The 16,623-nt window shown below is 38.2% G+C and overlaps 2 protein-coding genes and 1 long non-coding RNA gene across 6 annotated transcripts; 1 reads left to right on the forward strand and 2 right to left on the reverse strand.

The window, feature by feature from the left end:
- Positions 1-13: 13 nt before the first annotated feature.
- Atk (artichoke) lies at positions 14-7,593 on the reverse strand. The gene is made up of 10 exons (XM_071722695.1): positions 7,415-7,593; positions 6,167-7,337; positions 5,244-5,950; positions 4,060-4,384; positions 3,550-3,816; positions 3,018-3,171; positions 2,621-2,833; positions 1,582-2,329; positions 926-1,293; positions 14-732 (listed from the first exon to the last, which is right to left on the reverse strand). The coding sequence occupies exons 1-10, from the start codon at positions 7,576-7,578 to the stop codon at positions 212-214; spliced, it is 4,638 nt and encodes a 1,545-aa protein (XP_071578796.1). The 5' UTR covers positions 7,579-7,593; the 3' UTR covers positions 14-211.
- A 940-nt stretch (positions 7,594-8,533) lies between these two features.
- LOC139784396 (uncharacterized) lies at positions 8,534-15,933 on the reverse strand. 4 transcript variants are annotated; one of them, XR_011721575.1, is made up of 6 exons: positions 15,761-15,933; positions 14,582-14,730; positions 14,026-14,262; positions 11,275-11,429; positions 11,043-11,161; positions 8,534-10,591 (listed from the first exon to the last, which is right to left on the reverse strand). It is a non-coding gene; the product is annotated as an uncharacterized lncRNA (long non-coding RNA). The 4 variants fall into 4 exon arrangements; XR_011721562.1 differs by having other exon boundaries at positions 15,616-15,933; XR_011721569.1 differs by having other exon boundaries at positions 15,726-15,932.
- Positions 12,211-16,585, forward strand: Tdh (L-threonine dehydrogenase). Its single transcript, XM_071723503.1, has 5 exons — positions 12,211-12,777; positions 13,237-13,500; positions 13,972-14,232; positions 15,318-15,584; positions 16,149-16,585. Exons 1-5 carry the CDS (start codon positions 12,603-12,605, stop codon positions 16,307-16,309), a joined length of 1,128 nt encoding a protein of 375 aa, XP_071579604.1. The 5' UTR covers positions 12,211-12,602; the 3' UTR covers positions 16,310-16,585.
- The last annotated feature ends 38 nt before the right edge of the window (positions 16,586-16,623 follow it).

Consider the following 16,623-nt stretch of genomic DNA (forward strand, 5'->3'; position numbering starts at 1 on the left):
CACACAGGCGGAATATATATAAATATGTAAATCTCTTTAATCATATACGTTGCATGATTGATTGTACATGTATTATATGATTTGTGACTTAAAACATCCACGTACCACGGCATTTATTAACAAATATTACAATATATTTGATTTATCGTATGATTCAGCGATTATCTATTTAAAAATCATCTATAGTCCGCTGTAAATTCTAAACTTTTTTTTATATCAGAATGCTGAAGAAAATGAACGAAAGGAGCCATCGATAAGTCTCGATTTTTGCGGCACCGCTATAAGCTATGCCCACATAAGGTTCCAAATTCGTATCGTTGTAATGCTGGAAGTACCAATTGAAAGGACTGTTGTCTATCACTTTGGCTTCATCATCGACAACGAATGCCTCGTTCTGGCTTTCAATCGTCGTCTCATCAGTAATCTCACTTCTCTGAGCAGCGCCGGCAATCGACTTCTGCTTCTCCCTGGATTGCTCGGCATTGTAGCTGATGTACGGCGAGGCAACTTTAGTTATCGTAGATCTGCCAAGCGGACGTAAATTTACCACGGGTCCTGAAGACGGTACTTGTCCCCCCGGGATCAGAAGAGCGGACAAAGCGGATGCCTCCGTTCCTCGAGAAGTCGTAGTCGTGGTTTCTTTGGGCCGTGGATTCGATGTAGAAGACGTTGTGGGTGCTGAAAAGCGCGGAATCGGCTCTGCATCTATTTTTACCACAATATCCGAATAGTCTGTAATAAATAAAATATTTTTGTTAGATGTTTAGTGAACTACGATACGAAAAATTTAACTTTAAAATAAATTTTATCGCAGCAGAAATTTAATTGCGAACACATCTCTGAGAACTCTTACGACGAAATGTATACACGTATCAAACATTTTAAAATTAAATTATATTAATGTTATTAAGATATAAACTCTCACCAGGTTTTTCGTGAGAGTCAACTGTACTGCTTAAAAGGATCGGATCTTTGTCATATTCAGATATTTCTAAGGCCCAGTCTTTGGATCCGCTTTCATTTGCCGGTATTACTTCCACCGCTGCAGTCACAGTTTCCTTGGTAATTATAGCTTTTTTCGTTTCCGCTATTACTGCTTTTGGTGTGGTCCAAACTATCCTGTTAGCGACTTCCATCTGCGGCTTCTCTATGAATTTAGTGTCTTCCGTATTTATTTCTAAACTCTCGCCGTCGTAAATCTCGGTGGACACCGATGTTTCGTGAGCTTCTTGCGATGAATCTTCCTCCACGATTATTGATGCACTATTTTTCACTACATTTGATGCGTTAAGGCTAAGCAGAGAAACAACGTTTAAAGATTAGCTGAAAGCAAGTATCGATATAACAGTAATCAATTTAAAGCAATTTGAAATTTAATTTTTTTAAATTAAAATTAAATAATTGAATACAAGTAAAAAAATTAATGTACATATATGTACATTTAAAACTGTAAACCATCTGGAGAATGCATTAAAAAAGAATTTTATTTTAATTGACTAAAGAATTTGAAAGATATCCTATCCCGAGTGTTGTGTGTTAAATTTAAAAAGTTACATAAAAAAATTCTTTTTTGACATTTACCTGGTTTTATTGACGTTGGACAAAATCTTGTGAGATTCAAAACCAGTCGATCGAACGAATGTTGACGCAGTAGGTAATTCTTCCCTTTCTCGGAAGTTCGTTCTCGGTTTCCCGGACTTGGAAATAATTTTCTCCACCTTGGTCACGGTACTGTTTCCGCTTTTCCGAGGAGGACGTTCCTCCTGTACCGATGTATTGCTTACATTCAGCGATTTTGAAGTATTCTCGTGCTTCGCCTGTTTCTCGTACGTCAATCTAGGATCGGCAATCGGCACGAATCCACTTTGGCCGCGCGGTAGAGGCAGGAAGCCACCCCTGTGAATTTCCGGTTCTGTGGGCGGAAAAGATCTGTAACGTCCTCGGCCGGGTCTATCCGACGATGACTCCTTCCTCTCCGCCTTCCTGCCTGAATTTCCCCACAAATTGAAGTTCAAATTCGGCAGCGGTAGGCCGAAGAAGGTGAAACCGGAGCTGCTGGGCGACGGTGGCATCATAGGATTCTTCTTTATTGGTGATGTGGCGTTTTTCTGATGCTTCTGCGTTGGCGGCGGCGGATGAATGATCTTCACGGTCTGGGTAGGTGCGCTGATGGTAGACACGCTAGGCAGCAACGTGCTCGTATCGCTTCCGTTATCCTGATAATCTACGTACTGGTAGAAGTAATCGGAGTCCTGGGAAACAGAAGGCTTCTGCGTGGAGGAATCTTTTAGATTCATCCACAGTGGTATTGTCTCTGTAATCCCAAATGCTGGCAAAATTCAATATAACTTAATAAGTAATATAATCTGTTTGTTGAAATTGTTTTCTTTCTAATTTATGAATTCTAAATTCATAGATATATATTGTATATATTGTAAATCGAGTACCATATATTTAAAAAAATTTTTTTTATATATTTGAATATATTATATATTTGAAATGCAATTGAAATCGTCGAATAAATAAAACAGTGTAATAATTTAGCACTGATGAAAAATTAAATCTTGATTTTTTTGGGTCGCTAATTAATTTATTTTACTCGGATTATTCATGGATTTACCGGATGAAGAAACCGAAGGCGTCGCAACGTTAATCATTTCAGTCTCGCATCCTGGGTGAACCAGTTCCACGTATCTCTCACGCTGGCAGTCCTGTCGCGATAATCTAAGTTCCTTGAAGAGGGAACCATCAGCGCATCTAGGACCCTCCGAGGAAGCCTGCTGTAGCCATCCTCGCAGCCAAAGCATGCCGCAAGAACAGGACAGTGGATTTCCTTTCTCAGAAATAAAAAGAAAATATAAATTTAAAAAACGTATTGACGAATTATGTAGATATCGAGGCTTTCATTAAAAGAAATTGATGCAAATTAATATTTAATCCTAACGCTATCAAGTATAATTGATTTAAATACGGGTTTTTATATAATTATCATTAATTTAATCTATATTCTAAATTACCGTCGATATCCAAGACAGCGATATTCGATCGCAGCCTTTTGAAAGCGTTTTCAGAGACCGCAGTCATCCGGTTGCTTCGCAGGCTCAGTACCCGCAATCTCGGCATATCGTCGAAAGGCGAACCGTGCACGGCGCAAATGCGATTGTTGTCCATCTGCATGCAGAAAGGAAAACGGTCGTAAGGCGGCTATGTAAAGCGGCTCAGCTATCTCCCTAATTAACGATGCAGGTATACGAATAATTGCTCCGCCAGCAGAACGGCCCGTCTCGCACCATGGTTCACGCAGGAGTTTCACTCTCGACGAGAAAGTATTCTTCTTTATTAGCGAAGACTCTCGCACTCTCGTTGTGTTATTTTGTGATATTTTGCAAGTTAATTCAGATAAATCTTTTACAAATTGTACCGCAGTTTTAAATTTCTGATGACGACGTAAAAAAAATATTTAAAAAACGTGAAATATACACTAAAGAGATAATAATCTATTCTTTTAAAATCGATCTCATAAAATCTTGAAATTTTCGCTATAATTACCTTTAATTCCACCAGCCACTCCATAGCTGCCAAACTGTCGCTGGAGACTCTGGATAACCGATTGTAACTGAGATCAAGGACCTCCAACGAGCGAAGGCCCTCCAGACCGACGTACTCCAAGTCCGGCAGGTGATTGTGACTTAGATTAAGGAAAAGTAAGTGTGGCACGTTAATGAAGGCATTACTAGCAATTTCCTGGATCCGATTCTCCTGAAGTTCCGCGCTCTGTAGCAGTGGTAATTCGGTGAAAGCGCCGCTGGGGATGGACTGTAAAACCATGTACATTATGTTGGATCCTTACTCATTTAGCACAATAAAATTTATTAAATATAAAAATTAGACAATGATACGTAGTATATTTTCGATATATTCTGAAAATTCTTTATGATAACAAATATTGAAACTTTCTACTCGTATTTGACAAAATATGTAGTGATGTTTTGTCTAGAGATATTAATCTGACATGAATTATTATTTTACAATTGTGGGTGACCGTGAAACTATTATTACCTGCAATCGATTCCTGCCGAGTCGGACGGCCTGCAACTCCGGTAACGCTCTGATTGCGTTTCTCTCGATCACCCTGAGATCATTGTTTTCGAGATCGATCAGGGACAATCGCGGCAATCCGTCAAACGCACCCTCCCGCAGCTCCCGTATATGGTTTCTAACCAGTTTCAACTCCAACAAGGACGACAGACTGCTTAGCGTTTCCGGAGATAGGATGTTCAGCTTGTTGAAGCTCAAGTCGAGGACTCGTAGAGCCGTTAAGCCGTGCAGCGATCCGGGTAACTCGGTCAAAGTATTGTGCGACGCGTACAATTCACGAAGGTCTCTGTAATTGACATTGATGTTATCGTTTTGGATGCAGGATGCTTAAATAAATCTTTCTCCGAAGTAAAAGCATGAAAGACGTTTAAAGATGTACGAAAAGATGAAATATCCTTCAAACTTCTTTCACGGCATTATTTATAGCGTTTTAAACAAAAATTAAATCGTTTATTATATTTAATCGTTTATTAATATTTATCAATTTAAGTTTAATCGCAAATATATACATATAACATGTCTATCTTGAATATTAGTCAATCTGGGAGAAAATTATGATAAAGATGCATTAGAAAATGCGTTTGAGATTCAGATTTAAATTAAATTAAAGCATATCTTTTAAAGTACATTGTATTTGATCGATGTGATCAAGTTAAACTTGATGGACGAGATTAAATAAAATCGCGTATAAAATCCAGTCAAATTACTGTCAAATTAGTCGACACGCCAGGCCGATGCTACACAACGACGAGAAAGAGATATTAGCGTGTGCACGAAGAACTTTCTAGGTACCAAGTTAAGAGTGATGCAACCAAGTAACCACGAGTGAAACTACTTTTCCACTATAATACGAGACCGCGAAATAAACATACAAAGGGGAAAATTACTTCTATTATTATAAACGTGATATACTAAATAAATTTTGGTAATTAAAAATTGAAATAAACTGAAAATGATGCATTTTAATATTTTTTATGTGAATTTAACATGATTTCTACGTGATTTTAACATATGTATGTGAGAGCAAGAAGCAAATATCATATAATATAAACATCACGTTCAGAAATAAACTGCAAATATATTTTATTATAATGATATATATAATTATTTTAACATTGTATTATTAAAATTGTTGAATTTCTTACCTGGTGTTGGTGAAGGTGGCGTGAGGAATTTGTGCGAGATTATTTCTACTCAAGTCAACTCTTTGCAGTCTCGTATTCTCTTGAAAAATATCAGGTCGCAGAACCTCCACTCGATTGCCCCGAAGATTCACGTCCATCAACGATTTCAGAGGTCGGAAGCTTCGTCCGTGCAACGTGACCAGCCGGTTGCACCTCAAGTCTAGCTGCTCCAATCCCGTGAGTCCGTCGAAAACGCCGTCGTCCAGGAGTCTCAGAGCGTTGTAGCCTAGATTCAATTTTCTCAAATTCGGCAAGTCAGCCAGGGCGCCAGGCGGAATTCTCTCGATCCCGTTCGAGCTTAAATCCAACGATCGTAGGGCAGGTAGAGCTAGATCCTGAGAGGACACCGTTGGCAACGCGACAATACGGTTCTTGGGCATGTGAAGATGTTCGATGTCCTTCGGTAGACCAGGGACCACTTCCAGCATACGATTCAAACCGACGTCAAGCTCGTATAAGTTCGTTAGGTGTCGGAACGTTAAGGGATGAAGGACGGACAAGGCGTTCCCGGAGATATTGACGTGCTCCAGCACTGGTGTGCCCAGAAAGGACTCGGGTTCGATAAGCCCTATGGCGTTACCGCTAAGATCCAGCCGTCTGAGATTTGGTAGATTAGTGAACAAACGTGGTTCTACGTGACGGAAATAGTTCTCCGAAAGATCCAGACCCTGGAATTAAGTACTGATTGTAACCGGTGCAGAAGCAGCAGAAGTAATAAAATATCAACGATATTTAATTTTACTTTTAAGAAAGAATCGAAGCTGAATTCGAAATTAATAAATTATTGAAGAGTAATGAATGACTGCATAAAATTCGTGTAATATTAATATTTAATGAAAATAAAAAATAAAATTCAATTAAAACTAATATTTAAGGAATTTTACCTTTAACGCTGGCAAATTCCAAAAGGGAGCCTCCAGCAGATTTGATAAAGAATTGTTCTTCAGTCTGAGCTCCCTGAGCGCCGGCATCGCCGTGAACGTTTCTCTTTGCAAAAACGCCAGCCTGTTATGATTCAGATGGAGCCTCTCCAAAGTGGGATGGCCTCTTAGAGCACCGAAGGGTATTTCCTCTAACTGATTGTGACTGGCGTCTAGGAACTTCAGCCTTGGCAGAGCCTCAAGCACCGATCGTATCTCGGCCACGTGACTAAGATCATTATTGATCAGCCATATCTCTTCCAACGCGTTTCCTATCCGTTGCGGAAAGAATTCCGGATGGATGCGATGAATCAGATTGTGATTCAGGTCTATAGACTTGAGAACTGGTACCCCCTGAAAAGCTCCGGCGAATATCTCGGTGATGTGATTGCGCGACAGATAGAGTCGCGACAAAACGGGAAGATCAACGAAGGAGCCTTCGCCCAGGCGATTGATGCGATTTCGATCCAGACGTATCACCGACAGTGACGGGAGATCCATACACGCGCGACCAACCATACCGGCGTCGATTATGGCGTTTCCAACCAATGAGATCTCCTTGAGCTCTGATAGATTGATCATGGCCCGCGGATGAATCCAGTGGATTCCGGAATCGGTGATGTTGATCAGTTCTAGTCGAGGCAGACCTCGAAGAAGCCCGGCCTCCAGTCTGGTCAGTCTCGGACTACCCAACACGTGCAGCTGCTCCAGATTGGGAACGTCCCGAAAGTTCCTCGGGACGAGTTCCAGCAAAGCCGGAGAGTTGATCTGAAGATACCTCAGCTTCGGCAGGCCGGAGAATCTCGGTAGTCGCTTCATCACGCGACTCTGTAGCGTCATCGCCTCGACACCTTGCAGATTTTCTAAACTGTCTACGGGTAGAGACCGCAGATCGGGCTCGACGATGAACAGTTCCAGCAATGAGTCGTGTAGACCTTCCAGCCAGCCGGAGGACACCCTTTCGAGACGATTGTTTCGCAGCATCAAGCGCAGAACTCGTAAAGTCGCGAACACCTTGCCGGGTAAACTGGGCAGGTTGTTGTTCTCCAAGATCAATTCGTCCACCGGTCGGTCCATATAGTGGCTGACTGCCTGCAGACCTTCCAGGACCTTTGGTAACTCGCTGTGGCTACACCTGTGCGAATTTATAGCGTTGAAGATTGTTCATTCATTGAAATTCTCGGGATTACATATCCGGTCATGTAAACTTGCCATATCTGAACTTCCATATCGCGCGTGGAGCATCTGCATGGCAGTATCCTCTCTTGAAGCGGACATCCGTAATCCGGATCTAACTGGGCACCGGCACCGATGGAACGGAGTGCCAGGAGCCAGCCAACTATCAAAAGCCCACCGCCCTCCGACGGCCTGACCATCGCGCATTTGGACCGTAGTCTATGACCGCGAGCACCAGTTCCGCATTTTCTGGAATACGCGTGCATTCGTACGCGGACGAATTTGCAGGAATAAGAGAATCTAGCTCTTCAGCTATATGCGTTTTACAAGTTGATAATTAAAATTCATATTCGAAATCTTTCTAAATCGTTAATTTTTTAGATTGAGCAGCACAATACATAAGAATATTCGGATTTTCTTAATCTTTTTTACAGATCCATCGTGAGCTGTGAAGTCGCTCTTACACGCGATTTTGCGCTTACTGTTATCATTTCCTTAATGACTCGATCTTTTGGCAACAAATTGTATTTAGCAAATTGTTGCCAAAAGACTCATTAAGGAAATTATAACAGTAACGAATGTCGCTGTTTCGACATGTCAAAGGTTGCGCAGCGTTTCCGCGAATACGAGATGACGAATGCGCGGCTAAGATTAGAAATCTCGTTAGCGAAACAACCACCGATTGGTGGGATTTTAGATGTTAAGAGCCCTTGGGGGACGTCACGGTACGCCTCTGTATCCTGAGCACGATGCCACGCACTGTGTACGCGTGTACACACGTCACGGTCGCAGACGACAAAATTGATGTCCCGTACCGTAAGCGAAGTTAAAGACCGCTAGGACAATCATTGTCCGTAATAATTGTCGTCGCGCGACCGCGCTTCTGATGTATAAAGTGATGACCGGCGAGTAAAACTGGAGGGTGAGTCGGATTAGGATTAAAAATTCGCACTTCGGAGAGAGAGAAAGTTTGAGAAAATTGTTGTACTTTGAGTAGGTACACTGTATTTTGAAGCACCTTTGTGTTCCTCGGATAGCATTATTATTTTGTAAGATTATACAATTGTATATAATCATACAATTATATATATATGTACTTACATTTGAAATTATGTTAAAAGATAATTTTTTTTTTTCTGAACACATCAACTGCTCTTGTTTTACTACGTAATATTTTAATAAGATAACATTTTGCATAATTATTATTTTAAAGCGAAAAATAAAATGTAATCAACGCGAACATTTGTGTGAACATTAAGATAAAGGCGTTTACGACGAGCATCCTGACATGCAGAAAAACGTGGATTTCGTAATGCGCCAGTCTTTAAGAAGAAGGAAACAATCGGGCGGCCTGAAAAGCTATTCGCACGTGAATAACGTCGATATAGCGCAATCTATGATAAAACGATTCAAAGTTGCATTGTACGCGTTGCGTTAACGAATAGATCTGTCTTGATGTATCTGTTTCCGCATTTCAAGACGTTTCCGCAGAATTGAAAAAAGTTGAAACATTGATATCAATGATCTCAGATGACAGAATAAAATTAATTGTTGCATAAAATTAATTGCTGCGAAGAAATATAATATACGTTTTTGAGACAATCGAATATTTCGCATTATAAATATCGAGATTGACAGAACAAAATTCGCAGCTAACAAACGTAGAGAAACAAAAGTAGATAATATGCTGCAGAAAATAAAAAATAAATGTTATTTCGCTTATTTCTGAACACTTATTTTTTATTTTCTGCAGCATATTATCTGTTTTTGTATTACATATTGTTTTTTTTACATATATATATATACATATATATATATATGGAGCAGCATATAATTATTAACGGTTATATATCTCATTAAAAGATTTCTTCAAGATCTCTCAAGCATTATAGCAACGGTAATATTAGTCTTGCCTTAGAGTGCATTATTTTATATATTCTACATTAACATTTTACTATACAACTTATTTGTATACTTTAACATATATATTAAGTTATTATTAGTATTAATTTTTTATTCTAAGATATTGCTCAATAAAGATGCACTGATAAATGCATGACTGGTTTCTCGCGTAACTCGCACAACCAATTGTCTCTCAATTCCGTCATCATAATGCTGAATTTTGATCAAACAACAGCGTTTGTTTGGCCTCGAATAGCTATGGATGCAATTTTAGTGAAAGTGATATCCACTTCCTTGATATTTCGCCGTCAGTGACCTCAAGCGTGCATCTCATTTTTATCGCAAATGCTAATTTTACATCATTATGCAACTATGCATGAGGAAGATTGTATTCTTTGTATTATGGGGCATTCTTTTTCGTAGTACACTAATACTAATCAATATCGAGTAGATTTCTAGCAACTTGTTTTATAAAATTTTTAATTTTTTTTTAAATATCTGATATATTCATATATCAAAAATTAGTTATTTTCATGGAAGACTTCTTTCATTTCTATATTATCATATTATCAAACTAGTTAAAGGATGCGTTAGATAATGTAAATTTCTACAAAACAAAAATAAGTTTTAGAGCGGTTATCGAAATTGCGATTGCCAGTCTTGCTATTGTGTCATCAAAATTTATTATATTTAAAGAAAATTTTGAATAGTGTCAATCTTTAACTTTTGTCCATAAACTTTCATTTACCTTCAATATCGACAGTGTTCGTCAAATCGGCGTCTTGTTTCTGAAGAATATGATTCTTTACGTTTCTCAGCGAGAACGAACTTCACGAAGAAAAACCAAATTTGCTTTTTGGAAACTATGAATATAAAATTATCTACACTCTATTCTCTTGCATAAAACGAACAATATATCTTTTTTACAAGGGCACACACATACACACGCGTTTTATCTTTTTCAACGTCTCCGTGGTCACGAGTATAGCTTTTCGTAATCTCGTTACGTACTAAATGCACTGAAGAAGCTGTTCGCAAAAGCGTGGTGGCCTGCACAAACTTGAGGGGAGAAGATGACGGTGCCATGGCGTGGGTGATGGCGGGAGGGACGCGAAGAGAATTGCGAAGTGCGTGTCCAGCCACCGTGAAGACACGCTTCCAGGAAATTCTTCCCTTTCCCCACAAATCTCACCGATCGCCGAATGTGTATAATTCGGCAGGTGAAAAATCGTCTTCCCTTTCGTTTTCCGCGTTGCACTGGTGAAGCAACCGAGGTTGATTGCGCCCTGATCTAACTCGTTCGAATGGGTACTTGAAAACAGAAAGGACATGTTCAATAATTCAATTAATTTCGAAAATTGAGAATTCTTAATATCATAAAATAAACAATTATTAATTTTATTTGATTTATTCGCGTGTGTCACGTCGATTATACATTAATCCTTCACGATTACTTAAAAATTAGTCATTTTAATGCAATACATATATCCATATGCATACGTATAGATATATATGCTATCGTCGGTGGAGTTGATGTAAGGTATAATTAAAATAACTGTATCAATAGAAAATATATTAACACATTATTTATGTGTACACTAAGAAAATTGGATTTGGTACGCTCAGAATTATGCAGTTAGTGACTTACACTCTCTGCATTTACGATCGTGAATAACGTTTAATAATCGATCATGTAATGATGTGAATAAATAATGATTATATCTAAATAACAAATAAAGTTTAAGTAAAATATCATAGTTACCTATACACTATTCGCCACAGTGATCCGAAATGTTCGAGATTCTATTTCAAGATCGTTAACTTCCAAATAACTGTATAGCTATGGAACTTCATCTTCTTTTGATACAGCTTTCTCTTCACCTTTAAAATGCATTCATTAAAATCGGTCATTAATATCCTTTCTTCACATGTGAAAAATTACGAAGGTTTTATCTCGCGTATCGATATAATGTGAGCGAAAGTTCTTTTGCAACCTTGATATATTCATACGGCATCTACGAACGGCTTATTTATGCTCTCATGTTTTGCTCTCGCGTCTATGCAGGACTTTGAGCAATAACCGGTTTAGGATCGTACGAGGAAAAATTGTCTCGCTATTGGTCCGTACTGGTCAAGCCTCCATCGATTACTGCAATCAAACGTCATAGATAAATAATTAATTTATGTAACTTCTGAATTTGATCTATTCAATCTTCCGAAAAAGATACAAACTCTAGAGAAATTGAAAAATTCTATACAAGTAGGAATTCTCTCTCTATACTGGTAACGATAAAATTATTTCTACGAAATTTATGTTAAATATTGTTAAAAATTAAATTAATAAAAAATAAGTAATAATATAAACACGATAGCCATGATGAAATAGTCGATAAAATTGACGTGGTATCTATATAAATGTCATTGTGAATAAAATTCTGTGATTAAAATGGGTGTAACTTTAATAAAAAACACAATTCTCTGGCTGATGTTGTCAAACGAGTTGTATATATGCATAGTATCGGGAAAGACTGAGAGCCGTTTAAAGTCCTTTTTATGTAAAGATTCGTTCACATTAAGCAGAAGTGCGATTATATATCCGCGGTATGTAGTTTTTATTCTCTCCACGAAATCCAGCAGAAGTATCTTTTTCTCATGTTGACTGACAAAGTATGGCGTTGACGCGAATATCTTGAGAATATTTCTTCTGCGAGACATTTTTGAGAATTTTTAATTGATGAAGATAGCGATCGCGATGACGCAAACTATTCGAATATTTATTATGAAACAAATCGGAATCTTGTGCAACGGAGAAAATGATCCAGCATATTATTACATTTGAGAGATAAATGGAGATGCAATTTTTGTCTACTTTAAGAAGCATGACAAATGGTTTCTGCAATAAAATTCTTTTGTAATGTGAGTATTCACGCGATCCCACCTAGTGTGAACAGGCCTTTATTAGATATACAGGCAAGACAGTATTTGTGTTCTATGTAACTGGTTTTGAAAATGGACCGTGATATAAGGTAGAATTATTGCTCGAGCGTCCAGTTGTTTATCGACCACCAACAGGAAAGGATTAAATCCTGCTTAAGTATAAGCAGAGAATCTCCAGATTCTCTGCTTGTAAAAAGTCATTTGTTTTTGACACAGTGGACACTTTAGTGCGAACAATTTTACACTTTTTTTAAATATAAATTTTTGTTATGTAGAAATCATTTAATATTATATTAGATAGAAAGACCGATAGGAAAGATAAACATCGTGACAACGAGATCTTTTATTTGTTTGAAAATAAAAGAGTGCATCGATTTTGAGAATAATGTTGTACAAAAGTATTATTCGCTTCTCGTGTCACTTTACGAGAAACGTTCGTAGAAACTTCCACGTAACCATCAGTCCTTTTAATAAGATGATCAAGGAAACAGGTAATGCCAAGGAAACTAGTTCCGCCAATACAGGAAATGCAGTTAAACCTCCGCGGATACTAATAACAGGTGAGCAATGAAATAACATCTTATGAGATATTAATCTAATAAATTTTACATAATTCGACAAATGCTAATTCATGCTATTTTTGCTATTAATGTGATAAGGATAAAATGCACGCGACTATATTCTTATTTTATTTTGGAATTTATTCTTTGTTATACTTTCACGTCGCATTTGATACGTTACTAATCCAATTATGCATATTTCATAAAAGAATTACTTAAAAGAAGAACTTGGGTTTTCAGATTTAAGATCTGGTAGATGGATGTTTCATATGTAAATCTAACCACATGTTTTCGCAGCATATTTTCGCAGCTTAAGATTTTATCAGAAAGTATTATATCCTTTGTGTATAGAAAAATATTACAAGGCTAACGCTACACGTCGATATCCGCGTTTTATCATAAAAGATGCAAGGTGCGTGCTTTCTTCATCGAACAAATTCTCATGTGATTTTTGTTCAGGTGGTCTCGGACAATTGGGCACGGAATGCGCGAAATTGCTTCGTCGAAATTACGGTAATGAGAATGTCATACTGTCGGACATTATCAAGCCGTCGGAGGAGAGCTTGGAGAACGGGCCCTTCATCTTCGCCGACATCCTCGACTTCAAGGGTCTGCAGAAGACCGTCGTGGACTACAGAATCGACTGGCTGATCCACTTCAGCGCTCTGCTTAGCGCTGTCGGTGAACAAAACGTACCGCTAGCCGTCAGAGTCAATATCGAAGGTAGGGAGAGCCGTATGTCATCATGTCATCCGATCAAGATCGCGTGTCATATTATTATTAACAGCGTAACGTAATTACTTCCTGTTTTTTTCCTTTAATATTTAATAAAACGCAAAACCTCTCGTGCGAGGACGTGAGTTTTCCGCGAACTGCGTCCAAGTGAAATGGAATGCTGTGCCGACGAGTGAATTTGTCATTACGATATTAATTATGGACGCGGTCGTGATCACGAAGGGAAGAAAGTGTCCGGGAGAAAGCGGGCACAAAATAGCAGTCGAAGCGAAATAGATAATATCGCGATTTAGGAAAACATGCCTGAAAGGCAGAACCGAGACTGCTTTAGGAAAAAGACACAATCAAAGCTACATACAATCCTTTTTAAGACATTCAGAATCATCGCGAATATCTGTTCGCGTTGCATTAGTTGCATATAATCATTACTCCATTATCTGTTTTTCTCGCAATTAACAGGAATGCACAACGTCATCGAGTTAGCGAAGCAGTATAAGCTGAGGATCTTTATACCGTCGACGATCGGCGCATTCGGTCCCGACTCGCCGAGGAATCCCACCCCGAATGTCACGGTGCAACGACCTCGTACGATCTACGGTGTCAGCAAGGTCCACGCCGAGCTCTTAGGAGAGTATTATCATCATCGTTTCGGCCTCGACTTTCGGTGCCTCCGATTCCCCGGTGTAATCAGCAGCGATCCGCCCGGCGGCGGTACCACCGGTGAGGATACATTCCAGCTAACAGAAAGTTCTAAAAGACAGTAGTACAGTATAATCTGATTTGTTCATCACTAAAGGTAGCATTCGCCACATATTTTTAAATAATGCATTTATTTCTTTAAGATATCGCTGTTAATGGAATATTATATATGGAAATGTATATGATATATATTATATATGGAATATATTATATATATGGAAATATATTATATATTGAAATGAGATATTCTTCAAACAAACATTGCATGTTCAAGTTTTTCGATTCGTAGCAAGATAATCGTATTCATGCTTAAGGAACTCTTAATGCCACGTGTAGAATAGGCTGATAACTGAAAATTGATATCGCTTACCTTCTTTCGCGAAGAACTAGAGCATTAACCGCGATTAAGATAACTGCATAATAGCGGAATGTATCGTTTCTCAAGGACAATATGCTACTGGCAAGTAATGCAGCGAGTCTCGATCCTGGGTCGCTTCTTTTTGCATTTTTTCTTAATTTCTAAAACGTAAAGTATCAATAAATTGACGTCGATGAAAAACATGTTTTTACAAACACGTTATACATCGTAATATTTTTCGCAATAAATCTTTTTTAGAGGCTTATTAGCATCACTATTATCGAAATGATTATCGATTTAATTTATAATAATTATATGATTGTGCTATTCCAACTTCAGCTTGAGATTTCCATTTCAATACCGATTAACCGACAGTAATCGACGCGTAGCTTGCAAAGCGAAAAATGTACACATAAATTCAAAAATATTATTAGACGCAAAAGATTCAATCCAATCGTATATTGGCACATTTCTATTGTCATCATATCATATAATCGTTTATTTTGTTTTTGCACTCCGCATGTTTAAATCAGCGTTTATTTTGTCATCGCAATTAATCTCTCTAGAAAAATCAATTGTAAAGTGCAGTAATGAAAAAAAATATATAAGATTTCCATTTAGTAAAATAGATTAGAAATTGATGAGGAAGTTCCTTCAAGAATAATCGTTTGCAGTTTATCTGTCTGCAAATTTCATTTTCTTCATTTTGTTCGACAATAATTTTCTGCCTTTTTTTACGCTTTCGCAGATTACGCTGTAGCAGTATTTCACGAGGGACTGTTAAACAAAAAATACGAGTGTTACTTGGAGCCTACGACGAGGCTGCCAATGATATACATCGAGGATTGTCTGTCGGCACTCTTTCAGTTTTTGAATACACCTAACGAATTACTGCGTAGACGAGTTTATAACGTCACAGCCATGAGCTTCACACCCGAGGAACTGTTCAGCGAGCTCTTGAAGTATATACCGGACTTGAAAATCACTTATAAGCCAGATAAACGACAGCACATCGGTACGTATGCAATATGTAGGTACTTACATACCATAGACGTATATAATAAAGTAATAGACTGAGCATATTCCCAATATTCCCATTGGAGATCTTCCGGCAAGATCTGAAGGACGGAAGATATGCTTGCAGTGGCGATTATACCTTTTCTAAAATCTAATTGTGTCCCAAGTCCTAACCTAAATGTTATAGCGTTTTCGACTGGGCCGGGTTTAATCGACCCGAGAGCGATTAATTGCGATTAATGACGTCACTTCGGCAAATCGAGCGATAACATCGATTTGCCAAAGTGACGTCAATAATCGCTCTCGGAGCAGTCGGAGCGATTCAACCCGGCGGATCTGGCGCGGGCGGCCGCCCGGCCTACTGCCTAGTCGAAAACGCTATTATTTTATTAGAAAAGGAAATCGTCTCTGCAAGCATATCTTCTGTCCTTCAGATCTTGCCGGAAGCTCTTCAATGGGAATGCTTAGTCTATTATATACGTCTATGGTACATACACCTTCATACAGATATTGTAATTTGTAATGCGATTAAAAAAATAATTTGTCATTACGTTGATTTTAGCGGCAAGCTGGCCACAAGTTTTCGACGATAGCGAAGCACGACGGGACTGGGGATGGAAACACAAATATGATCTGCAGAGGTTGGTGGAGTTAATGGTACGAGACGTTAGAACGAATTTTCTACCGAAACATCGATTGAAAGAGGTCAATAGCTATGTATAATTGTGTCGAGTTATACATAACTAGTTACGGACTTTTTTCAATTGACGTACGCTCTTTGCAAACTTTCAAGTTATAAAATTCAATAATGGCTCTCAACTGAAGTCCTTCAATTGTGAAAAATGTCAATAGTTAATATAATCGTGTAAAAGTCAATACGTTTGAAATATTTCCGTACAGTATTTCCATAAGTTATAAGTTATATAATGTAATTCCAACAAAGTATAACTGATATCTCAGGAATTTAATAAAAATACAACGATTTTCTTGTTACACAAAGAGGCTTTTTAAATGTATTATAACTGAATTTTGGAAAC

The sequence above is a fragment of the Temnothorax nylanderi genome, unplaced genomic scaffold, assembly GCF_030848795.1.
Source record: "Temnothorax nylanderi isolate EJ_2023f unplaced genomic scaffold, tnyl_v1.0 TNYL_tig0001_pilon, whole genome shotgun sequence".
Classification (NCBI taxonomy): Eukaryota; Metazoa; Arthropoda; class Insecta; order Hymenoptera; family Formicidae; genus Temnothorax; species Temnothorax nylanderi.